Raw genomic sequence first — 26692 nt, 5'->3', positions numbered from 1 at the left:
TAAGAAAGGGGGCCCCTGGATCCCAGCCCCCCCCCATAGTAAATAAGTATGGGGTACATTATATTAAATAGGTGTGGGGACATCGTGATTGATGTTAGAGCTATGACAGGGGACATTCTTCAATTTTATTGAAGGATGACTTGTCAAAAACCGTCTCTTGTTTTTTGTAACCCTACACTGCTTTTTTTTTTTTTTTTTGAATGGATAAGGGTAAAATGTACTCCATACTCATTCACATAGGGGGCCCTTGTTAAAGGGGTATTTTAGATTCCGATAAGCCCCTGCCAGCAGACCCCCCACAATCACTGGCCAGGATTGTGGGGGAAGAGGCCCTTGCACCCACCCTCCCATGTTGAGGGCATGTGGCCTGGTATGGTTCAGGAGGGGCGAGATGCATGCTCAGATAAGGGTCTGATGTGGATTTTGGAGGGGCCCCACGCTATTGTATTTTCTTAATTTGGCATGGGGTTTCATCCATACCAGAAGCAAAGGAATTGTTTTGATTGGTCAAAGAACAAGTCACAATTCTCTCAAAGTCAGACCCTGTTCAATAGTCGCATAGCAAAGTTGGATTGGATGTCCTGCGACTTCCTTGTCTGATCAGTGTGAACATAGCCTTACGCCTCATTTACACTGGAAGCATCAAACCTGCATTTACTATGCATTTAGAGGACATTTCTAAAAGCATAATTCCTCCTGCATTTAGAAAAGCTAAACCTAGGAGAACCAGTATAAATAAGGCCCTATTTTTTTTTTTTTTTTGTTCATTTGTACTTGTAACTTGTAGTACAGAGGCAGGCCTTGGTGTTTTGGGCCCCAAAGACTTTTACTTGGAGCGGCTGAAAATGTATGTAAACACACATCTTGAAGCAGTTTTCAGGTGCTTTCATTAAAGTTTATGGGGTCAAAAATGTTCACTTTCATGTACTTTTTTTTTTTTTTAACTTCAAGCCGAAGGCAACAAAATACTTGGGTGTGAATAGACCCCTTAACACAAATGGGATTCTTCATCTTGAGTGTTGTTGCTCTTCGGGAAACGTTAAGTTGTTAATCGGGGACTAAAACGTTACCACTGACTTCTATATACTTCAGGATTCAGGAAAGTGGACAAAAAAAGTGTACCTGAGGCAATTTCAAAAATAGGCTGCAGGGCACAGATTATTATTGAACATGATTTATACAGTACCAACAGTTTGTGTAGTGATTTACAATGGCCCTGCTCGTGAGAGCTTATCGAATAGATGTGAACAGGCTCTATCTCGGGGGGGGGGGGGGAACTGGCCTCTCTGTTGCCCTGTAAAAAGGCTGCACCACTTCCACCACAGACATGCCTAAAGGCTTCCTGTTGAAAAGGGGTACAAAAGTCCCTGCCGATGTGCGGGATTAGGACAGAGCACAAGCCACCCCACCCCCCCCCCCCCGGCATGGATGGTATACGCCCTGTCTTAGCAGAGGCCGGCTCTGTCCCTGACCAGTTGGGAGTCCAGAGTCAGTACAGCAGGCACTGTCCACTTCGACCAACATGGTAAGCAGAGGGTACTTGGAGTGGAACTTCAGCCTGGGATGGGGGTCAGGAGGAGGCTGGGAAGAGAGAGAGCAGGAGGGGTGCTGAGTCGCTGCTCCAGAGATCTCTGGGTTGTACTTGCCCCCTGGGCCAAAAGTTGCCAGTCAGTCCCTGCTCTATCTATAACATTGCCTTCGATGATGCATGCGTTTTAGCATGTTCCGACGCAAGCATTAACAACCAGCCTAAAGCAGGATGACGGCCGGGTGATGGCTCTCTCATCCTGACTGGACGTCATGACTGCTACGGGACAGTCCGGCAGCACAATCTGTCACAGGCTGGGTCCATCAGACACAGATGATAACTGATCAGTGTACGAGCTCGCTGCTGGTACCATGTGACCGTTGTGACCAGTCACAGCTGGTCATATGACAGTTGTACACAATGGATGGCTTTTACACATTGTGTTGCTAGCTGTGATTGGTCAATTTAATCACATGGTACAGACAGGGCCAAATACAGCCCATCTGTACGATGCAATTTAGCTTTGACCAATCACAGCTAATCACAACAAAACAAACTGAATGAATAAGGGTCCTTTCACTCTGGCTTTCCAATCAGGTCCGCCTGTCAGTTTTTTAGGTGGACCTGGTTGGATGCTCCATGCACCCCTATGGAGCAGCGGATGTCAGCGGTTACACCCGCTGCTATCCGATCCTGTCCGTGAAATACAGACGGAAGGAAATCCTATTTTACATCCGTCTGGAGGATCGGATCAGAGGAAAATGGACAGGCGGTCTGTTTTCCATCCGATCTGCCATAGAGGAGAGCGGGGATCTGACAGGTCTGTCTCTGCAAAGTAAGGAGAGATGTACCCTAGTCATTTGCCTGATCGGCGGATCGATCCCCGCTGAGCAAAACGGAGTCCCCCAGGCGAAAAGCCCATGTGGAAGGACCCAAAGTTTCATTCAGTAAAATGCTTGCTTATAGCATTGTAATTCACTGCTAAAGGCAAACCTAATGTTAAAAATCCTGATCACTTCCCCAGAGAAGTACAATGCTACTATGGTAATATTATATTGCTCTGGTCACCAGTGTGTTAAAAAATTTTTTTTTTTTCAGATCGTACTGTCACCAGTCAGTGTCCCTGATCACTGCCACACCAATTATATGATAATTCTGTACTGCACTGGTGACAGTATGTTAAAAAAAATTTGACAACTTCAAAAAAACTGCTATGCCTCTTACTAAATACCTGGACTGTCTACTTTCCAAAAATGGGTAGTTTGGTGGGTATTTGTACTATCCTGGTATTCTTGGGCCTCAAGAAATGAATGGCAGTCAGTACATCAGGATTGATCAATTTTCAGATATATACCATACTTTGTGGACTCTATAAATTTCCTGCAGACTAAATCTACACTGATTTGGGTTATTTTTATCAAAGAAATGTAGATTACATTTTGGGCTAAATTTATGAAGAACAATTTATATATTTGCAAAATTGCAAAATTGTATAACATAAACAAAGAAAAACTTTCTTTTTTTATTTGGCAAAAAAAAAAAAAAAACAGCTGTGAATAAGAGTCGGTTCACATAGGCGCGACCTGACTTGCCGGGGTGACCTGTGAAGTCACGGTGCGAGCTGTGCACCGCGACCTCGGAGCGGCATGCACGTACTTCATATCATTGAAGTCAATGCAGGTCGCCCCAAAGAAGCTCCGGACCCTTTTTCTAAGTCGGAGCGACTTGTGTCGCTCCTATTAGAACGGGTCCTGTGCTACTCTATGGCAGGCGACTTGTCAGGCGACCAGGTCGCCTGACAAGTCGCCCCAGTGTGAACGTGGTCTTAATACCACCAAAAGAAAGCTTTTTAGTTGTGTGAACAAAATGATAAAAATGTAGTTTGGATACAGTGCTGCACGACCGCGCAATTGTCATTCTAAGTGCGACATCAATGAAAGCTGAAACTTGTCCTGGGCAGAAAGGGGGTAAAAGTGGCCAGTATTGAAGTGGTTAAAACATGTGCGTGATTTGAGCCTTACATTTGAAAGTGGCAGCTCTTACATTGTGGATTATCAGTACAAAAGGCACCAGGACGTTGACGTGATTTATGTATCTGTGCCATTCTTGTAGCAGCTCTGGTCCTCGTCATCGTCCATTGCTCCCTGTACCGCTTACTGAATCAGCCTGGGTCCAGGCTCCGCTACACATACGTGTTAAAAATAGCAATAGTGAATGGGAGTGAGAATAAAATGTGTGCGTCTCCAAATGTAAGCCTCCTTTCACAGTGCATACATATTTCAGTGTGACCTAAATGATGACCTCTGTGACTGATCTCAGCTGCTCGTGTTTGTGTATTTATACATTGAGAGTACAGTTAGCGTCTTCCCGATCGCATGGGGCCATTGAGTGGCGACATTAAATATAAATGGATGTCTGTGCACTTGTTTTTGTAACCTGAGCCGAGTGATGTCATTCTGCACTGTTCCTTGGGATCGGGGGTTAAATTGTCTCTTGAAGATGTCTGCGAGTTACTTGTGGCGATGTTAGAAAATGAGTCTCTTTGTTTGCGACTTAGAGTAACACAAAACTTGATGTGGGCCGCTGCACAAAACCTGATGTGGGCTGCTGCACGCTGCTTCCCTTTGCTTGTTCTGGTTGCTAGGCAGCCGTCTGGAATCTATAGCACTTACAAACTCCAGAGAGAACCCAAGGCATTGAGGATTTGTAAGCATCCCTTCCCACAAAGCACAAGTGTAATTTGACATGCAAATGTATTAAGTACTTAGGCTAACATCACAAGAAGGGGGGAGTCATGTCTTTATAAAACTAGCTCCGTTCGCAGCCTGCCGGGTTGGATTTACCTAAAAATGAGGCCGGGGACCATTGTGCTACATGATGTTTGTACAGAAAATGGCCCACACCAACACCTTTTCCTTGTAATGTGTTGGTTATTTGCATGCCTTTGAAGTTGGTCTTCAGCTATCTATGATATAACTCCAAATTAGTCTCGGCAATTAAAATAGCATTGTTAAAAACCAGGCTTGCGGTAAACCAACCTGTTTTTCACATGGTTACATGCAGTTATAGAAATCAATGAAGTGTTGAATTTAGACACCATGGTAGAGTATTCAGCTTTTTCTATTTTTTATTTTATTTTATTTTTTCTGAACAGTTTATTGGAGAAGACCTCTGAGCAGATTTCCTTACAATGGTTTGGGAGCTGTTCTAGGAGGTGCACCCACAGGCAAGAACCTTGGTGGTGTGCAATCCTTACGTGCCTCTTGTCTTTCTGAAATGCTGTGAATGGCACTGCTAACACAGTAGTGCAGTTTCACATAAAGCTTAGGCAGTGCATATGAATCGAAGACACTAACATTAGAGATATCAGTGAAGGCTGCAGCCTCTAATATGTTTCTGATCACAAACCTCTTGATAGCTTTTGTGCTATGGGACACAGCGGGCACAGTTGGTGCATCGGATAGGCTAGACATGCCCATGTCCCTTCTTGGCACGTCTGTTGTTCCTTCTTTTCTTTTCATTTTGGAGTCGAAGGCTGCAAAGAGGGTGCAGTATTCAATTTTATAGCCCAGTGCAGTTTGAATCACAAGCTATGCCCCTTACCTGGGTAAATCTAGAAACCTCAGATAGTAAAAAAACATTTAAAATGAGATGCTAATTTTTTTTTTTTTTTTTTTAAATACAGCTGGTAGAAATATGGGAATTCTGTCTTTATATCCGCTGCCTGTAAGTCCCTGCATAGCAGGGTTTAGATTGGGACAGGACAGCATTGTAAGCCGGTCAGGCTTTACTACTTTGCACTGCCAGTGTCAGCATCAGTGTATTGCAACCCTCCTGGAAAATTAAGATGCTGACACTTTATTTGTTTTTTTATTTTTCTTAACCCTTACCCTCTGCCTCCATTCTCACCTAGCCCTTCTACAGCAACCACCTTGGAGATCTACGTCAGATTTTAAAATGGGCTTTGGCTTAAAGAAGTTCCAGCCTGTAAAACTGTAGCTGCTGACTTTTTAATATAAGGACACTTACCTTTCCAGGGATCCCTCTATGTTGGCACTCCAAGCCAATCTGTCCATCGGCTCTGGATGCAGGTGCAGACATCTTCACTAAGGGAAACAGGAAGTGAAGCCTTGTGGTTTCACAGCCTGTTTCCTACTGTGCATGCGTGAGTCGGGCTGCGCTTTCTGTATGGTCCCGCTGTCTTTTGGGGCCTGTGTGTCTCCTAGAAGCAGCCTGGGGAGAAGGAGGGGAAATTTTGTAGACCGCCGCACAATGATTGCTGCGATCTTAACCGCAAGTGGGTACCTCCCAAGTTTGGACAGATATTTGTTCCCCCTCCTCCCCGGAAGGTGCCAAATGTGGCAGCGGAAGGGGGAAGGAAACAAACAAGCGGAGCTTCCCCTTTTGGGTAGAGTGCCGGATTACCAACTAGGCAGAATAGGCACTCTCCTATGGGCCCCATGACAACCAATTTAAAATAATATTGATTTGATCCTGAAGGAAAACTGCAATGAATTCTTAAATTTGTTTACAAAAAAAAAAAAAAAAATCAGCTAAAAAACAAACTTTTCATTAAAGACTCTATAGAGAAAATACTGTATTAATGTACCCAATACTAACTTAAAGTACATAAACCATAGACCTCAGGAGCACATTACAGTTTCTATTAAAAGCTGTGCAACCTTCGTATGTGTAATGTACAGTAGCGATGGTCCTCTTCATCTAGCGCCCAACGTGCTTGCCACATAGCTCAATGTTATCCTACTAGAGCGCACACAAGAGAAACCTGCGAGGGGGGGGGGGCCCAAAAGCCTAGGGGTCTCCATAGAGTTTAATCTGGCAATGTTTGGTTTCTATACAGCAATTAATGGCACTTTCCCACTGCAAGTACCGGCTCGGCTCCACTAGGCACTGCTTGGCCCAACTCGGCTCAGTTTGCTTTTCCACTGCGTGGTACGAGTCGGCACATTTCAGCACTGTATAGGCTCTACTCTGCTCGGTTTGCTTTTCCACTGTTGTACTACTTAGTACTTAGTGGGTGGGATTACAACAATTCTTTGACCAATCAGTTGCTAGTAGTGACAAACCATCAATTCTGCATGCAAAGGATTGTGAGATATGGTATCGGTACGGCCTACTTGGAACCCCAACTGAGGTGGTACTGTTTAAGTGAGCCGTACCATGTAGTGGAAAAGCGCCGCTGTACCAAACCGAACCGTTCTAACCCGTACCATGCAGTGGAAAAGCGCCAAACCGATCCGTACCATGCAGTGGAAAAGCGCCTTAAAAGTGGAAGGACCCAACGGTGCATCATCAGGGGCTCACTTCCAGGAAATGGAAGAGAAACTCTGCCCCCAATAAAGTAAAGATGTTGGCATGGGACCTGGCATTCGACAGGTTGCAGCAGGATAACACTGGGTGTAGGAGTATGTTACTTGAGCATAACCCAGGTAAAAAGTAAGAAGGGGTAAAAAGCAGATTTAACTCCGGGGAAGGGGAAGTTCTTTCCTTTACTAGGGAATTGACTCTCTTTCTGGAGTAGTCAAGTTTAAAGGCAGGTACCTTCTAAGTGCTTAAAAAAATCACTTCTGTATAGGAAAAAAAAACCTAAAAACACTGCAAGCTAGCTTAGTGCCGGTCTCCACTAGTGCGACTTGCTGTGCGACTTGACACATGTCAAGTCGCACATCAAGTCAAAAGCCATTGATTTCAATTCGGCCCGTTTCCACTGCCATGACTTCAGTTGCGGCGACTTCAAAAGTAGTTAGTGCACTACTTTTGAGCCGGCTTCAGTGCGACTTCCCTCTATAATGAGGGACAAGTCGCACTGAAAGCCGCAGTTTACTTTCGCTACGAAGTCGCGCTAGAAGTAGCACGACTTCGTAGCCGCGGCAGTGGAAACGTAGCCTTATACTTGTTTTTCTATATCTGCAATTACTGTACTCTTCTGTCCATCATGCATTTGCCATCACTGGAAAATGTTGCAAATCCATGACAGAATCTGGTGGCAGCAAGCCCTCTGAGATCAGTGAACATGGACCAGGCAGTGTTTTAATAACTTCCTTACTAACCAGAATGTACATTTTAGAACTTTTGGTTTCATTGTTCCATGGACATAGCCCTAACTTTGGCTGTATCTTACATCACACTATTGCTGACAAGCCTCTTTATCTTGGTGTAGCTAAGAAAAATTCTTTGTCAGAATGTGCTTGATGAACGAAAGCATTCATTTTCTTTGGAAAATTTTTCTCTAATCAGTTAATTTAACAGATTAACAAAAAATATTGAAAAGATCGCCATTCCTAATATATTCTTTCTAACTCCTGATAGACAGAATCAGACATGCAAAAGATCCCCAGACCATTTCCCATGGCTCTGGACTATGGAGGCTATTCATGAAGCCCCTTTGTAAATTCAGCATTAATTGCCACCCAACTCAATGGTTGTTAAAGCTGGATCAGGTTGCATTATCCTGAATAGACCTTGTTGAATCATTGCAAAATCTCCAAAATACATTTTGTAGCTACTTGCTGATGTCTCATTGTGTAATTCAAGCACGTTTTTCATTCCATACATCGCTTTAGTTCATGTACATCCAAATGAAAAGACTTTAGCTGTTTCTCTAGCAAACCAGTGTTCATATTTGCTACTGTTGTGTATATTAAATTGCTAAAAGTTATTTCCTTAATTGAAATGAAAAAATGATTGGTATGTTTAATGCCATAAGCACCATAGAGCACATTTTCCATAAAACATGTTTAGATATCCCCGATACCAAATTCCTTTCCGCACACGCCCATCAAATGCTATGCGATTACATAGTCTGCATGCCCACGAGAATTTTTGTTTAACAGCTGTTACTGACATCTGATGTTTTAATTGTCATGTTCAGCAATGGATCATTCAAATCAGTTTGCAAGACAACTGCGTTTTGGGATCCTTTCATTTGAAGCTCTGCAGACGTGTAATCCAATGCCGTTAAAAGTTTTGCGCTTGCTGCTCCAATTTGTGCCCTGCAAGAAAATGCCACAGCAGATTGCACTTCAATGGACTGAATAATTTATAGGTAGCACTATCAAAACAATGGCACAGTAGTAGCTTTAATGCCTGTCTAATTATGGAACGAACGAGGGAGCATTATCTGGCAATTTCCACCGAATTAACAAAACAAGATAGCTCAGAGAAAAAAAAAAATCCTGGGCCTCTGTGTAGCAGACATGATCTCAGTATAATTTAATGTGCCCAAAGATCAGGGGTGAGAATGGACAGGATGTTTGTTTAAAACTATTGAGAGCTTTTCATGGATTTAGGGACGCATTAGTGTGTGGAACGCTTGATGCCTTTTGGTGTCCTAATGAAATACGGACAACGTGCAGTAAAATGACACAGTTCCATCCCGCTGAAAAGCCCACCCTTTATCCATTGACAAAGATAGGTTACATTAATCAGCAATGCCATACCATGTTCTATAACTGCAGAAAGATGTAGCATGTTAAAGGAGGAAGTTTATTGACTTGTCCACTACATTAAGGTCTCATTCATACCAGTATACATTGGTAACACTTTTTTACCAATGCTGTATGCGTATATGAGCTGTGGTCTGATCGATTGTGAATGGCGCTCCCAACATGCCGTCCCAATGTACCTGCGTGCAATGCACTACCATGCATGGTGGTGTGCAGTTTGGATTTGAGGCTTGTTGTATTGTCTTAGGCCTATTCAAAGGAATTGGCTGCTTTAAAGTAGTGATCGACCGATATCGTTTTTTTTCACAATATCATTGGATATTGGTATCGACTGATTATCTGCCGATTGTTTTCGGACATTAAAAAAACTTTTTTTTTTTTTATGTCTACAGGTACTGTGGTGGAGGGATCTGGGGTCTAAAAGACCCCAAACCCCTCCTCTGCACTTAAAGCATTCAAAGCGCCATGTTTGGCTGTTTTGAATGCTGTAAGTTTTTGAATTCGGCGCCGCCAGTACCCGGAAGTGATGTCATGACATCCCTTCCGGGTACTCGGCGGCTCCAAATTCAAAGAAATGGAGACTCGGTCAGACGGCGGCGGTGAAGGTAGGATGCCCGGGTCTCCCGGTGGGACAGGAGACCCAGGCGAGCTGCGGAAGGCAACGGGGGGGGGGCGTTCCCCTCCTGCTCCTTGGATTGACAGCCGCCCGTCGGCTATGGACACCGGTACCGGGGTGATGCCTCTAGCTGCAGGCATCACCCCGGTACATGCACTTTCCCAAAATATCGGCAATATCGGTAAATCAAAAGGCCGGTTCCGATATATTGGGCAAAGTGCATATTGCCCCTCGATATATCGGCTTTGCCGATGATCGGTCGATCCCTACTTTAAAGCTAAACTCTGGGGAACTGACAAAAAATACCCTTCCAGTGGGGCTCCCCCTGCACTTTGAGGGTTAAAGGCCTGTTTTTTAGTGTATCAGGAAAAAGGGACTTTTCACTTAATCCCTTCCTCCCACTGGCTCCCTCCTTCCATGGAACCATTCCCCCAAAAGCCTCTTCTCTTCTGTGGCTCTGGCCAGCGGTTGCAGCTGTTAGAACACTGAAGACGTGCCCACAACCTGGAGCATCAGAGTGAAGAGGTGAACTTGGTCCACAGAGGAGACATACTGTAAGTTAAGTAAAACTGCTATTTTCTAGGACCATAGGCATAAACAAGCTTTTACCATTTGCAGTTTGAGTGAAGCCCCACTGCAAGGGTATTTTTGTGAGTTCCCTATGGTTCAGCTTTAGGTTATGCATGTGTGTGTTCAATGCACAGCAACAGTCCTGAGTGGTGTGAATGGGCTTAAAGTAGATACTATAAAATAGGTTTAAATATATGAAATAAGCCAAGGTAATGGAGCAGAAAATCATGCCTATTTAGGCATTGCATTTTACTATATAATCAATTGATAGCGCCAATGACCCTGCAGCCATGTATTTAAGCTGTATCTCTGCACGACTGTTCATGTGAAGTGTTCACGTGAATATGTACTCTTTCTCACGGACATTTAGCTTACCTATGGAGAACAAGAGAGCACATCATCATATCTGCACTAATAGGGTCTATCAATCAAGTCTGAGAAGTTCTAAGGAGGTCCTGGAGCTCCAGTTATGAGTTTCGAGATGAACACATGTCTCAGCATCCGTAAATAGCCAGCTCTGTTCTACAGGTCTAGATGGAATTAGATGAGTAATTATTACTTTTAGTTTCAGTCCTGCTAAATCAATATAAAATGACCTCTGAACCTAACTGCTTTTAGCATAACTTAGATTTTTTTTTTTTTTCAAACATCCTGCTTAACTCATTCTCTCATGAACTCATTCTACTTTATGTGAAGACTGTAGGGACAAATTTATTTACGATAGGGCCTCATAGCAATACGATTAAGTGGGCTCCCTTTCTCTTTACTGTATTCGCCAAATTATAGACCGTCCCTTTTATAGAGGTTCCCAAATTATAGAATTTTTCAACATATTTAAACTTGCTTATTGTCCCTCTGCATCACTATATGTGGTAGCACAGTATGTTATATGGCTTTACTAGTTACATACATTATAAGATTTTCCTCAAACCTCATTGCAAACTATACTGTTTGAAGGAAACTCTTACCAGCATTCTAACTGTTTTCTTTGCACTAAGTGGGAAAGGTCTTCCTGCTATAGTCAAATGATCAATTCCAGTGTTGTTATAAAAGAACAACTTCTGGAAGAAGCCATGAGCCAATCACATGGGCAGGAAATTGCATTTCTTGAGCCAAAAAATGTTCAATGTGTTTACATGATAGTAATTTGTTTATTAATGTGATCATATAGTTCAGGTTGTGTAACATATTTACCACTGTACGTCTTTCACCCTTACCTTGTATTACTGACACTGAGGAGCCAAAGTTGACAGGAGTTTTCCATTAGCTGCCACTTTCCCTCTACACATAAAGGAACATCTGCAGAGAATGACCTCATCATATATAATGGTTTACACTCCTGGTCACATTCATGATTACTCATAATGGCTTATTAGAGGGACGTTATCCTACAATTCAGCCTTAAAGGGCCTTTTAAAAAGTGGGCATTTTAATAAATTTGCTCATGCAGTAGAGATAACCTATATGGAGAAATAGAATAAAACTTCTGCAGTATAATTTATAACTTTAATGCTTCAGTAACCTTACAAAAGAAATAATCAACAGGCATTTTGTCACTTGTCTTCAATGCTGAATGCCAAAACAATGGTGCCTGAATGTCAAATATCTAATTTTTGTTCCGGTGTGGGTATATTTACATTTGTAGTTGTTAATAGCATTAGATTTTCTCTTTCTCCTAAAGCACAGTTCCTCAAAGTGATCAATATTCGCTCCCAAGGATTAATGGGACAAGTCAAGGGGTTGATAAAATTGCTGGGGATCAAAAGGAGGTCAGTAGAAGTCTGGGAGGCAGCAGGCATTTGATAAATGTTGGAAGGATAATTCATCTGTTGAAATCTCAGTAGCGTTGTATGCCAGTCTCTAGTCCTAAAAGTTAGGTGACTAATGGTGAGATAGTGTTACCCAGGATTGTACAGTCAGCTACCAGCAACAGCAGCCATAGGATGCCTCTTGTCAGCTGCGTGTTACTGGCCTTGATTACGAGTATGCTTTCCACTGTTTGTCCCGTGACTGTTTGTTTTTCTCACACACACACACACACACACACAACCCTGTGGAAGGGTTCACTTCCCATGAGTACACCCATCTCAAACTCTGTTGGAAAGCCAGTTAGTACACCCACCGCAAAATCTGTAAGAGAGTTGCTGAGTACAGCTACCTTTAAACTCTGTTGGAAAGCGAACTCGTACACCCACCCCAAATGTGTTGGCGAGCCAGTAAGTGTAGCCATCTCAAACTCTGTTGGTAAATACACCCACCTCAAACTCTAGAGAGCCAGTGAGTACACCAACCTTAAACTCTGTTGGCAGCCCATTGCGTACACCTACCCCAAATCTGTTACAAAGGCAAAAAATGGACCAGAGTATGAGATCCGGTTAAAAGGCTGTATTCCTTTTATTTTATCAAAATATAGCACACTTAAAATTAGGCTGCTCCTAACCAACCTGGACCACTGTGTACTATTCTTAGCACATCATCCGTAAGGGTTGTATATTATAACGGTAGAAAGTCCCAATACGTGCTGATAGACCTGCTCACTGTACCATACAATAGACATTTTCCGAGTGGTGTCCTCCACTGCCATTTTAATCCTCATAGCAGAGCCTCATATCCTCTCCTTTGACACATGGGAAGCTCTTAATTTAGTGGTCAGTAAAGCTCGTTCTTGAACTAAAACAAAGAGAGATGGAGATGTTGCATGTTTCTTAGAAATTGGCTCTTTGAGTCCAATCCTATAGGGCTCTTCTGCATTCTGCCCCTGTGTTTATGTAGGCTCTGCTTGTCGTCAGGCTTGCTGAAAGAAGGAACTGAAATCAGTTAAAACTTGTAGTCAACATAATGCCTGATAAATACAGATCTGTGCCCAGGACACCCTTTCAGACCCATTGAAATTTGGGCCTGGTGAATGGTGGAAATGTATACCACATGTGTAAAGGCTGTTTGAACTTACCCTTAGTATGTCTTGTCATTTTAGTATGTACTGTGGGATACAGTTCATCTGGAAATGTATTCACAGTGCTTCACTTTTTCCACATTTTGTTATGTTATAGCCTTATTCCAAAATGGATTAAATTCATTATTTGCCTCCAAAATTCTACGAACAATACCCCGTAATGACCACCTGAAAGATGTTTGTTTGAAATCTTTAAAAATGTATCAAAAATAAACAATAAAAAAAATCCTCAGTAAGTAAGTGTTTACGCCCTTTGCCATGACACTCAGAATTGAGCTCATGTGCATGCTGTTTCCACTGATCATCCTTGAACTGTTTCTACAACTTGATTGGAGTCCACCTGTGGTAAATTCAGTTGATTGAACAAGATTTGGAAAGGTACACACCTGTCTATATAAGGTCCCACAGTACAGGTGCATGTCAGAGCACAAACCAAGCCACGAAGTCCATGGAATTGTATGTAGACCTCCGAGACAGGATTGTATCGAGGCACAGATCTGGGGAAGGGTACAGAAAAAGTTCTGCAGCATTGAAGGTCCCAATGAGCACAGTGGCCTCCATTGGTCATAAATGGAAGAAGTTTGGAACCACCAGGATTCTTGAGAGGGCCGCCTTACCAAACTGAGCGATTGGGGGAGAAGGGCCATAGTCAGGGAGGTGACGAAGAACCCAGTGGTCACTCTGTCAGAGTTCTAGCGTTTCTCGGTGGAGAGATGAGAACCCTCCAGAAAAACAACCATCTCTGCAGCACTCCGCCAATCAGGCCTGTATGGTAGAGTGGCCAGGCGAAAGCCACTCCTCAGTAAAAGGCACATCTGGTGTTTGCCAAAAGGCACCTGAAGGACCAACAATATTCTCTGGTCTGATGAAACAAAGCTTGAACTCTTTGGCCTGAATGGCAAGCGTCATGTCTGGAGGAAACTAAATACCACTCATCATTTGGCCAATACCATCCCTACGATGAAGCATGGTGGTGGCAGCATCATGCTGTGGGGATGTTTTTCAGCGGTAGGACCTGGGAGACTGGTCAAGATCGAAGGAAAGATGAATGCAGCAATGTACAGACACATCCTTGATAACCTGTTGTAGAGCCTTCTGGACCTCAGACTAGGGCAAAGGTTGGCTTCGGGACAACTGTGTGTGAATGTCCTTCAGTGGCCCAGACTTGAACCCGATTGAACATCTCTGGAGAGATCTAAAAATGGCTGTGCACCAACGCTCCCCATCCAACCTGATGGAGCTTGAAAGGTCCTGCAAAGAAGAATGGGAGAAACTGCCCAAAAATAGGTGTGCCAAGCTTGTAGCATCATACTCAAAAACACTTGCTTCGACCAAAGTTTTGAGCAAAGGCTGTGAAAACTTATGTACATGTGATTTATTTTTTTGGGGGGGGGGGGGGTTGTTAATAACTTTGCAAAGATTTCAGACAAACTTCTTTCATGTTGTCATTGTCAATGACTTACAGGAAGTGAAAGCTGATACAAGCTACAGGAAGTGATGGAATCTGAAAATCTGTTCAAAAATACAAATAAACTGACAAGATTCTAAACATCCAGTAGATGAGGGGTCCCCACGAGATTCTCCCTTGAACTTGACTAGCCTGTCTCTGATTGAAGTGCTCCGTTTGAATGTAAAAAGTGGGGTCTCCGGGAGAAAGCGACCAAAAGAGGGATCCATGAAAATCGTATACTGCCTGGATATCCGCCTGAATGAATACTACTGATGTTTCCATGCACCGTGGCCAGTTACCAGATTAAGCGTTGTAGGCTTTTCCATTATTTGGAGGCCACCTGATTCTGGTAAGTGGCCATACTCCTTCTGTTTAGTGTCGGTGGTTGCATATATTAAGGATTGGGGAAGATCGTCTTTTCTCACGCATGCTGGGATCTGTGGTGCTTCTCTTCACGGAGTTTGTTCGTTTTTAATCACCACAATTTTTTATGGACATTTCACAAATTTTTATACAAGAGTTTTTGCACTTTGACTATGGTTTATTTATTGGTCTTTTATGGACATTTCATGAATTTCTCATATGAACTTTGCACTTTATGATTGTTTTATCAATTCAAATCAGTGCTGCGCTTATTTTATATGTTTATGTATAGTTTTTTTTCTGTTGACCTGTGCTAGCTGCTAGCTATTCTCATTTTTACACTGCCACCATTTTTTTCGAATGCAGGTTTTTTTGTTGTTTGGTTTCATTATGTGGTATTGTTTGTAGAACTTTGAGGAAAATAATTAATTGAATCCATTTTGGAATAAGGCTGTAACACACGTAGCCCTGTGAATACTTTCCGGATGCAGTGTAAGTGGTTCTATAAAATCTCGATGGCGTTGTGGAATAACGAATGATCTTCAATATACTTCTGCATTGGTAACACACCCTGGGACAAGGGATTTCAACAAAACCGTAGCCTTGATTGCTTTATTGAATTATTGTGTATTGGCCTCTTTGATTCAGCTTTATTTGGCTCTAACTAAAAATGAAGAAACAATGGCTTCACCCCAACATCCCATGCATGTTTTGTGTCAACTTGGTAGCACACCGATCATTTTACAAAATTTCGGGAATCAAGGGCAAGCCTCACTGGGTGAAGCATCAATTTAATAATTGACATAGTGACCATAAACAGCTGTAAAGAAGCGGCTCTCGACATCAAAAATAGATGTGCATTTGAAAACGTGACAGGGTAGTACAACTTTAACAGCAAGCAGCTGCATGTAAGTGAGACTCTGAAAGTTCTCTGAGTACAGATGACACCGGATTCAGGCTGAGATCCAGCCCCCCTCTCTTTCCCCCTCCTTTCTCTCTCTCCCTTTCTCTCTGTGAACATAGTAGCTGCTGCTAGCAGTGTGGGTTATACCAGCTAGTGACTGAAGACAAGCTGCTGACTGATCTCTTTTTTTGGCACTGAAGCCTGGGCATGTTGGAAGTATAATCAGATACAATGGCTCCAGACCGGTAGGAATGAAGCTTTGTTGATGAGTGCAAAACTACAGATCCAAACAGTGGTATCAACCCTTTCTCAACACCCTGAAGGTAAGAAGATACCCACTGACTTGTCAAAATGTGTCATTATAGCCAGACACCCCGTACACGGCTTTGGTTACCCTTTGTTTGTAGCGTCATATGTATGTGATGGCTTTGGTCATAGGCAGGGCTTGTGTCCGTGATGCTAAGTGATGCTGATTTCATAAGGGAAGATATGTTGGGTGTGTAGAGGTCAGAAATTGCTGCTGGAAAAGAGGAAACACATGATTTGTTTCACAAGTTGATTTGTGGTACCCTAAAGGAAATAAAAGCATCACCTCCCAATGTTCTCCACCTTCAACACTGACCATTTGATATATATATATATATATATATATATATATATATATATATATATATATATATATATATATATATATATATATATATATATATATATATATATATAATATTTTTTTTTTTTTTTTTTTCTTATGAAGATCATAAATGACCTATGTGCCCTAAGTCCAAATGAGTACTGTGTATATCGAAGAGCTAAGATTGTGGTCTTGGAATTAAGTCTTTATATAAAGGTTTGTTTTTTTTTGGGTGTAATCTTGGTATGGCAAATTGGCAATCAAGATGGCAATCGCCGTTATTTCTTTTCTTCAACTGTCTTTTAATATGTTCATACATGCCTGAAACCTAAAAAGTTTTGCTGCCGTGTTGTATGTTATTGTAAGAGCCATGGATAGCTGGCGCCAAGGATTTCGTGATGTACATTCTTTCATCAGGTCACATATACATTTTTTTTAGTGTGTACATATGCAGGTTTATTCTCTTATACTATTACAATGTCACATTTACAGGCCTGGGAAGTGTTTCTGCAAATAGAGATACACATTTTTAATTCTAGAAGATATCTGAACTGATTTCCATTATATCCATCTGTATAGATGCCGTTGACATGATGACTTAAAGCGAAACCGTATCTGAGCACCACAAACTGAAACCACTTATTAGTCCTTTTTCACACTAGCAGACTTATAGGGTCTGCCAGTCTTCTTCTTTTTTTTTTTTTTTAGGCGGCACCACGAACCAAAAACACTATTAGGCCTCTTTCACACTAGCAGACTGATCGGGTCTGCCTGTCATTTTTTTTTTTTTTTTTTTTTTTTTTTTTAGGCGGACATGATCGGGACCTCCCGTGTCCTCTATAGTGTGGTGGGTGTCAACGAACGTGTGCATTGACACCCACCGACATCTCATCCGATCTGCAAAGAACAGACGAATAGGGATCCATTCCCCATCCATCTGCTGGATCGGATCAGAAGGCAGTCAGCTGTAAACGGATAGGCGGTCCACTTACATCTGACCGCCCATAGAGGAGAGCAGGCTGTGGCTGTGTTTTTCTGCATAAGCGGACCAGCCATCTGCCTGCTCAGCGGGGATCAGTGGACAGTGCTGAGCAGGCGGACTCCAATGGAGCCCGCCCTGTGTGGAAGGGGTCTTAAATTAATTTTTAATATTGAAAGTAAACTCATCCATCTATATCTCATGCTTTATTTTGTTGAGAAATCACTTTAAAAAACACCCCCCCCCCCCCCTGCATTTCTAGCCATGGTCATTTGAGTGAGGGCAGATGGTTCCTCTAGCATTTACTTCCTGGAATCCATCTGCCCTTAGCTTAGGAATGCAGACAGGAGAGTGCTTAGCTGAGAAAACCCCTGCTCCAGATAAAAGCTATAATGTCCATGAAGACTCATGTATGACATTTTGGCCTAGGCCAGAAACAAGGAAGTAACTGAAGAAATGTTAAAAAAATCAAAACCAGTAAATATAATATACTTTCCTAGTTACCAATGCTAGCTGCATAAAAATTAAAAATAGGTAATGTTGATTTGAGAGCGTAAAGTCTCACTTTAGTTTAAAGGCCTAGCTAACTATGCACTCAGGCATCACACCATAATCTATGTATTTCAATTGTCTTGTTTTTTTGTTTTTTTAATCAGTAAATTTTAAAATGTTTATAGCTTAATGGAAACCCTAACTAGGTGACATTTTGTTGGCTAAAGCCCTGGATATTAAAAACAACTGCAATTTTATATAATAAAATGCATGTATTTAATTCTGATATTTACATCTCATTGCTACTGATCTCCTGTAGCTATTTTTCCACATGTATGCGCTCCAGTGATTGGCTTAAAGCGGAGTTCCACTGGCTTTTTTGCTTATTAAAAGTCAGCAGCTACAAAAAGTGTAGCTGCTGACTTTTATTAAAACCCATACTCGCCTGTCCCACGGTCCAGCGATGCGGCCGGGGGAGTTTCGGTTCTCTTAGTCTTCTCTAGTGTGAGCACCCGGCTGTGACAGCTTGCGGCTTCACAGCCGAGTGCGCACAGCGCATGCACGAGTCACGATGCGCGTCCTGAATGGACGGGCAATCTTCTGGGATTTGTGACGTGTCCTGTCCCAGAAGATCGCAGGGATAGAGAGGGAGCGGAGAACTTCCTCCCGAGCTGCCTAGGCGGCCCGAGCGGAAGTGGGAGCGGGTAGCTGTCAAAACTAGGTACCTGCACCCCCACCCCCCCAAAAAAATGACATGCCAAATGTGGCATGTCAGGGGGTAAGGACCGCTTAAAGCGGAAGTTCGACTTTTGAGTGGAACTCCGCTTTAATGAAATTTCTTTGGGGGATTCTGTGTGGGTGACAACAGTTAACCATGTTAACTTGTGATCGGTTATACAAAGGGCCAGAGCAAAGAGCTGAGGATCCAAAAACATTTTGATACTGGCATTTTTTCAGCAACATAAGGTAAATCTGCTATTGTCCAACTCCTTTTCGGGACTTCATTGGTATCCCCCTTTTTATAGGCCTGCAAAATTAAATTAAAATTAATTGATAGAAAATGGTTGTAAAAATATAGTTTGCCACTAAAACTCAAATTTAGTGACACAATTTTATCTTTTTATGACCATATGTGTAGCAATTGCATTTTTTGTTTTGTAATCCTGAAGAATAGGGATACTTTTTAAACCTCTGAAGGCCCTTCAAACCCCCTTTAGGGAAAGGGAGCCTTGACTGCTGGAAGTATGGCATCACTGTGGGTGTGAACCTGAAAGACCTGAGGTGACTGGGTGATGCCTGAACTCTAGGAAAAGGCTACGCTGGGGCAAGTCCAACTGCTCTGAGGAGATTCAGCTGTCACAAGACCACCCCTCCCGCCCATTGTGATGTTTTGTCACAGCTTTATTGCCGGTTTTGACCTTGCCAGCAAGTGATGTTGCTTTATGGGTTATGCTCTAAAGTTAAATTCTGGGGTCAGTCTAATGTCTGTCTGGCACTGAGGGTAAGGACAGGCCTCTTAAACTAGGTGAGTTTATGTTTGATGGGTGCTCACGGTTGAAGTGTGACTGGCATTGTTGTTGTTTGGTAAATTCTGGGGTCAGTCTAATCCCTGTCTGGCACTGATGGTAAGGACAAGCCTCTTAGACCAGGAGTTCCCAAACTGTGGGTCGCGAGCTCAGTTTGAGTGGATCGCGCTGAGCGAACCCGTGAAAACTATAGGAAGTCGGAGCCGCTGCCTTTCCGTAAAAAAAAATGGCTGTGACCAGCCCATGTCTACTGCGCATGCACTGTCACCACCACTCAGGGAAGCCCGTACACCCTCAGGCAGGCGGCGCATGTGCAGTGACACAGAGGCTGGGTGGCGCCATTTTTAATGGAAGGCGCCTCAGGGATGGGTAAGACAGAACCCTCCTGCACCATGCCCACAGCCCTGCATCTCCTGCACCATGCCCGCAGCCCCTGCATCTCCTGCACCATGCCCGCAGCCCCTGCATCTCCTGCACCATGCCCGCAGCCCCTGCATCTCCTGCACCATGCCCGCAGCCCCTGCATCTCCTGCACCATGCCCGCAGCCCCTGCATCTCCTGGACCATGCCCGCAGCCCCTGCATCTCCTGCACCATGCCCGCAGCCCCTGCATTTCCTGCACCATGCCCGCAGCCCCTGCATTTCCTGCACCATGCCCGCAGCCCCTGCATCTCCTGCACCATGCCCGCAGCCCCTGCATCTCCTGCACCATATCTGCAGCCCTTGCATCCCGCGTGGTGCCTGGTGGCCGAAAGAGCGGGTCATAGCACTTCTGTCTGTCAGAATCTACACTCAGTGAGTAACCATTTGTATGCAATGTTTTGCAAATTTTATGCCTTTTTTTTGTGCCATGTGCCAATTCTATGCCCCTAAAGTTTATTGCCATGTTGTGCCATGTTGTGCCAATTTTATGCCCTAACATCCCCCTCCCTTAAAAATATGCATTATTATTATTTGCATTTTATATAGCGCCAACAATTTCTGTAGCGCTCAACAATATTCAATTACAAGCAAGTGGGTCCCGAAAAATAACTGTATCCAGAAGTGGGTCTCTGCCCCAAAAAGTTTGGGAAGCCCTGCCTTAGACTATGTGAGTTTGTTTTATGGGTGCTTACAGTAGAACTGTGACTGGCGTTTGGTACAATTGGAAAGTTGTTATTTTCGCAAAGTTCAATAAAGCTATGGCCTTGCCCTATTTCCAATGAAATCAGCTTCAGTGTCTTTTTCAGGGGAAAGGTATTGGTTTATTTGTTGGTCATAAACGAGGCTATGCTTCTCAGCAGTCACGAAACATGTTGGTTTATAATTTTTAATTATATTAAAAGTTTTGGACTCTCAGCTCATTGGTCTGGCACCACTTTAGGACTTTGTATACGTAGCTTCCAACTTGGGTCCCCCAATGTATAGGAACCATCTTTTTGCATTTAAGGGCAGCCTCAAATGAGTTTTTGCACCCCATATGAATTTGTTTGATCTTCTCTAATTTTGATCTATTGATTAGTCAAATCAAGAGCCTGCCATGATGACAATGTAAGAGGGACAGTGAGAAGACATGGACAGATTGCCACCCTATATCAGGAAAGACTTTCATGGTAGCATTACCAGGATTTTTTTAATTGAAAGCTGCATTAAAAAAATATTGAAAATACATTGTTAAATCCAATATCAGATTACGTTGGTTGAATTTACATAAATAAATATTACTTTTATTGAAGCATGAAACTGCTGCCTGAGAGCAACCAGTGAAATTCCAACTGAAACCAGTTTGAAAATGAAAGGAAACACCTGATTGGTTGAATTGTTTCCTATTTGTCTTATTATACAGGATTTATATAGCACCAACCGTTTGCACAGCGCTTTACAAAATGAAGGCAGACATTACAGTTAAATACAATTTGGTACAAGAGTAATCAGAGGGCCCTGCTCATTAGAGCTTACAATCTAATTATAGGGGGCTAGTCCTGATGCATTGTTTCCTATTTGTCTTATGGGTGCTAGTCCTGTTACATTGTTTCCCATTTGTCTTATGGGGGCTAGTCCTGATATTTTGTTTCCTATTTGTCTTATAGGGGCTAGTCCTGATACATTGTTTCCGATTTGTCTTATAGGGATAGTCCTGATATACCTTGACATTATGAATTTATTATTGAAGACATTAAAAACAAGTCATGTGACAATGGCTAAATCCATGTTTGCCAAATCAATATTTTCCAAAACCTGTGCAAATGGTACAATCAATGCTCTCTAAATACAGGGTATTCAGCAATTTTAATAGCAAAATCTTGCCCAATAGATAATAAAAATCATGTTTTTCATGCCAATTTCCATGCATTCATGATGCTTGAATAGTACTTTAAATTATACGCCTACAGAATTTCTACCATGTAAAGCTTTAGAGCACCTGTAGCCGTCTTTCAGCAGGTGACTCATCTGTAACAAGCTTGAACCGTGGAGGACCGTTTCTTCTGTAAAGTCAAGTTCAATGTAAGTGACCTATATACTTATGAAAAAAAAAAAATGAGAGCACGATTGGTGTAACAAATGTTGCATTTCCTTTCATTTGACACAAAGTACAGTTACTCAGCAGCTGGTCTGATTTCAGTATACTCCATTCAGTGAAAGATGATTTCTGACTGGTTACTATCAACTGTTGCACTTTGTCATTAGCTGTTGACCTTTTTGAATACACTGTAAAACTGCTTTTTGCCAAATTTCCTAGATGTGATTGATAGAAGGCCTCAAATCTTAAAGTTTTATATATTCTAAGAATTGTCAATATACCAATATATTAGGATTTTAATTTGATACCCAATGTGGGAAAGGTAAAAAATCAAGTTTCCTTCAACATTCAGTCAAATGCTGTATTTTGCTGCAACTGCCACTTTTGTATTTAGGGACATATGTCGTATGCACATGTAGGGGTAAACGCCAATGCAAAATGGGTTGGCATGTACACGATACCAATGATACCCGCGACTCCCTGGGTATTGGAATGCACTAGGGCAGTGATGGCGAACGTTGGCACCCCAGATGTTTTGGAACTACATTTCCAATGATGCACATGTGGTCTATCTGAGCATCATGGGAAATGTAGTTCCAAAACATCTGGAGTGCCAAGGTTCGCCATCACTGCCATAGGGGTTTTATGCTTGAGAACTTTTTATTTAAGCTAATTAACATCCAAGTGGTTGAGGCCTGTAAGGATTCCATTGTACAAAGAGGACCAAACGACAGATAAAAATGAACATTTATTTACAAGTTAAAGTGGTTCTAAAGGCAGAAGGTTTTTTATCTTAATGTATTCAATGCATTCAGATAGAAAAACCTTGTGTGTGCAGCCCCCCTAATAACCTGAGCTCCATCTCCATCCAGCGATGTTGCACAAAGAGACTTGGCTGTCCGTGACTCTCCCTCCTGATTGGCTGAGACACCATTGGCTCCCACTGCTGTCAAAGTCAGTGATTCAATGAGGGGAGAGAGGGCGGAGCCGAGCCGCGGCTCCATGTCTGAATGGACACACAGAGCAGCGGCTCGGCTCAGGTGCCCCCATAGCAACCTGCTTACTGCAGGCGCACTCCGCAGGAAGGAGGGGCTAGGAGTGCCGGCGGCAAACCAGAGAAGAGGAGGATCTCTGCTGCTCTGTGCAAAACCACTCGACAGAGCAGGTAAGCAGTGGCGGCCGGTCTATAGGGGGCGCAGGGGCGCCGCCCCCCCAATCTGTGGCCAAAGAAAAAAAAAATTACAATTTTCAGCCCACTAGGGGCGCCAGACCTACTGGTGGCTATGGGTGGGTGGGGTTTTGCACCCCACGTGTGGCAGGCAGAGGTGCCCCGACACTCCCCACTTTAGTGCTGTCCTCGCTGTGATTGGTCCAGACTCCAGCCTGAACCAATCATACAGGAGGACATCCCGGGTGGCGCGACGCGTGGGGGCGGTGCGTGCATCAGTCACTCACCGCCCCCGCGTCACGTCGTCACCTTCCCGCCCGCCGGCACCGTGGGACCAGAGAAGAGGGCCCGCGCGTGATCGAGGAAGAAGACAGAAGAGATCGTCTTGTGTTCTCGACTCGTCTGCGTCTCAGTCAGTACTCGGGCCGACTCCCGTCAGCAGCAGCACGCGGTGACTGCACCAGTGTGTGAGGTAAGTGAAGTCAGTGATACCTCGGGGGGGGGGGGGGCACGCACGCACGCTGGTCTCTGCATTGATGATGGGGGCAGACAAGCTGGTCTCTGCATTGATGATGGGGGCAGACAAGCTGGTCTCTGCATTGATGATGGGGGCAGACAAGCTGGTCTCTGCATTGATGATGGGGGCAGACAAGCTGGTCTCTGCATTGATGATGGGTGCAGACAAGCTGGTCACTGCATTTATGATGGGGGCAGACAAGCTGGTCACTGCATTAATGATGGTGGCAGATAAGCTGGTCTCTGCATTGATGATGGGGGCAGACAAGCCGGTCTCTGCATTGATGATGGGGGCAGACAAGCCGGTCTCTGCATTGATGATGGGGGCAGACAAGCCGGTCTCTGCATTGATGATGGGGGGGCAGACAAGCCGGTCTCTGCATTGATGATGGGGGCAGACAAGCTGGTCTCTGCATTGATGATGGGGCAGACAAGCTGGTCTCTGCATTGATGATGGGGGCAGACAAGCCGTTCTCTGCATTGATGATGGGGGCAGACAAGCCGGTCTCTGCATTGATGATGGGGGCAGACAAGCCGGTCTCTGCATTGATGATGGGGGCAGACAAGCCGGTCACTGCATTGATGGGGGCACGGCAAGCTGGTCACTGCATTGATGGGGGGAATACTTTTTCAAGGCACTGTTCCTTGATTACTAAAGGCCCCTTTAACACTTGTGTGACGTCAAAGTCACGCAATTTTTTACCGCAAATTTTTCTTTTTGAGCCCCCCCAAAAATTTTGAGCACCAGCCGCCACTGCAGGTAAGTATAACATGTTTGATAGTTTTTAACAAAAACTAGACTTTAGTAGCACTTTAATAAAAAGGCTTGATTTATCCTCAATATATTACTTCATTTTATAGACTAACATTTTGGTGGATTGGAGAACTGATCATGTTAATTTAAAGTGGACATCTTGCCTGGGCTGGACAATTGCACAGGCATCCGCCTTTGGTGCTGCATAGGCAATAGTCTTGCTGTATCTCTAAATAACAGCGGAAGAGCCCAGCTCACCGTTTAACTACCTGGTCCTACTCTGTCTACCAGTAGCACTAACTCAGGTGCTTGTGTAAATGAAGCCTGCAAACAGTGGTTGCATGATTCATTTATAAACACATTGTGACCATATTATTTTGATGTATCCTGGTTTTGAAGCTAGAAAGATAGAGCACTGAGTAACCCTACAGGTTGGACTGTAAAGAGGAGGATGTATTCTGTAGTCCAGCACTGTGTAGCCCTGCAGGTTGGACTGAAAAGAGAGGGGTGTGTTCTGTAGTATAGCAGAGGAAATTCCAGGTAGCTCTGAAAACACTGGGATTTCAGTGCGGCAGAATCAGCATTGTCTGCTCATTGGATGAACTTGCTGGATTCAGATGAACTCTCTGGTCTCTTTTGGTATTGTATACTTTTTAAAAAGAAAAAAAGGAGGGTGGGGAATGTGCTTAAATTTCAAAGTACTGAATATTTTTTATTTGTGTGTGTATGGCACACACAGCGCAGCTCACCCCGCTCCCTTCTCAGAGACTGTGATTGACAGCAGCAGGAGCCAATAGCTCCCACTGCTACCTATATGTCCAGTGAGAGGAGAGCTGCTTGGAATGCTGCATTGAGATTGGGCTCAGGTAAGTATTGGCGGGGAGCTGAACACACAAGGTTTTTATTTTTACCTTTTAATGTAGAAACTTCATTAAGGTAAAGAACCTTCTGCCTTTACAACCACTTTAAGGCCCCTTTCACTTGTCCTGCGATTTGGGACTGCAAAGTCGCATTACAAGTCGTACTCTGATTTCCAATGAGTACCGTTCATATCTGTATGACTTCAAGTCGCACTACTTTGGGCCGAGTTTTAATGCGTTTTGAGGTCCATAGAGCTAGGCATTGCTTCAAGTCCAGTCAAAATCATGCGACTTTTAGGGACTGTAAGTCTGAAAGGGGCCTAAAGCTGATCTCTAGGCAGATTTCATTCATGTTTGAAAAATGTAATAAATGCAGAGATTTGTTGGAATAGCCTCTAGGAGATGTTCTCAGTAGCTTAGTGAAATGACTCTCTCTGTCTTAACAACTGAGGTAAGATATCCTGTAAGCCGCCCAGCAAGCATTGTTTTCATTTAGTGGGCTTATTCGTAGATTGCATCTTCAGGCATTGCATTGTTTGTAGGGAGACTTAGGCCAGGCATATACAATAAGATTTGAACTGTTAATTCATGCCATTAATGGGCAGCCTGAGTGATTGATCAACTTGGGTACAACCAGCCTGCCGGACTCTCTTGCGATGGTCGCTAGCAATAATCATTGTCTTCTCTTCTCCCAGCAGGGACAGCTTTCCCCCCCCCAGGGGGAGAAGACAATGGCCCGGCAGAAGGGAATTCCCACATCAATATGGTCTGTGTTGATGGGGGAATTGAGCGAATTTCTTTCCTGCAACCCGTGGTTGCGGGAAATAAATTTGCTCTCTGTGTATGGCTGGTCTTAATGAAATGTGTGAATACTGTAACTTTATCTACCTATTTCATTTGACACATTGCTTTAACTGAAGGTAACCAGGTGTCAGAACACAATATTCAGCAGCAGGAGATTAGTCCATCTTGGGTTCACACTGGTTCGAATTGGATGCGGATTTCCCAGACCCCCTTCTGCGAGCCACTCCGCACCAAACCCAGCCTGAATGGAGGAACCACAGGCTGATAAAAGAAAACCATGCTATGCATGTGCATGTATGGACAGTTTAAGTCATGATCAGCAGTGGGGAAATAAAAGTGTGTTGAGAAATTGAAACTGCATTTTTATATTAGCCAAGGGCAATGAAAGTTGGAACAAAGCCATTTTTAGGCATTTTTATTTGAGTGATTTTGTGTACCTTTTTATGAGCTTTTTAGAATTTGTTTTATCATGCTTCAGGCATTTTATTTTAGTCTGTGGAAAGCACTAGGGAGAGATGACCAGTTCCCCATGTTCAAAAATACGCCTGAAAAAATGCTCAATTTGAGTGTTTTCTAGATGCTCTAATTCAAGTCTGTGGGCCAGAAATGCCC

The 26692-nt window shown here is 43.4% G+C and overlaps 1 protein-coding gene and 1 pseudogene across 4 annotated transcripts in view; one reads left to right on the top strand and one right to left on the bottom strand.

The window, feature by feature from the left end:
- The window catches only part of RIPOR2 (RHO family interacting cell polarization regulator 2), a 251008-nt gene that overhangs the window by 14071 nt on the left and 210245 nt on the right, over window positions 1-26692 (top strand). The window contains exon 1 of one of the 3 annotated variants that reach the window (XM_082258659.1): window positions 15943-16173. The exons of the other annotated variants lie outside the window; for them this stretch is intronic. Within the exon in view, the coding sequence (XP_082114785.1) occupies window positions 16116-16173 (58 nt within the window). The 5' untranslated portion in view covers window positions 15943-16115. Of the gene's footprint in view, window positions 1-15942; window positions 16174-26692 lie in introns of those variants that run through there. 3 annotated transcript variants of the gene reach the window in all.
- Window positions 4714-5604, bottom strand: LOC309555609 (small ribosomal subunit protein eS26-like; annotated as a pseudogene). Its single transcript has 2 exons — window positions 5558-5604; window positions 4714-5063 (listed from the first exon to the last, which is right to left on the bottom strand). The product of its transcript is annotated as a small ribosomal subunit protein eS26-like (transcript).

The sequence above is a fragment of the Pelophylax lessonae genome (genome assembly GCF_965119305.1).
Source record: "Pelophylax lessonae genome assembly, chromosome: 5".
Taxonomy (NCBI): domain Eukaryota; kingdom Metazoa; phylum Chordata; class Amphibia; order Anura; family Ranidae; genus Pelophylax; species Pelophylax lessonae.
Note: the sequence above shows the minus strand (reverse complement) of the source record. Positions and strands in the feature narration are given on the sequence as shown.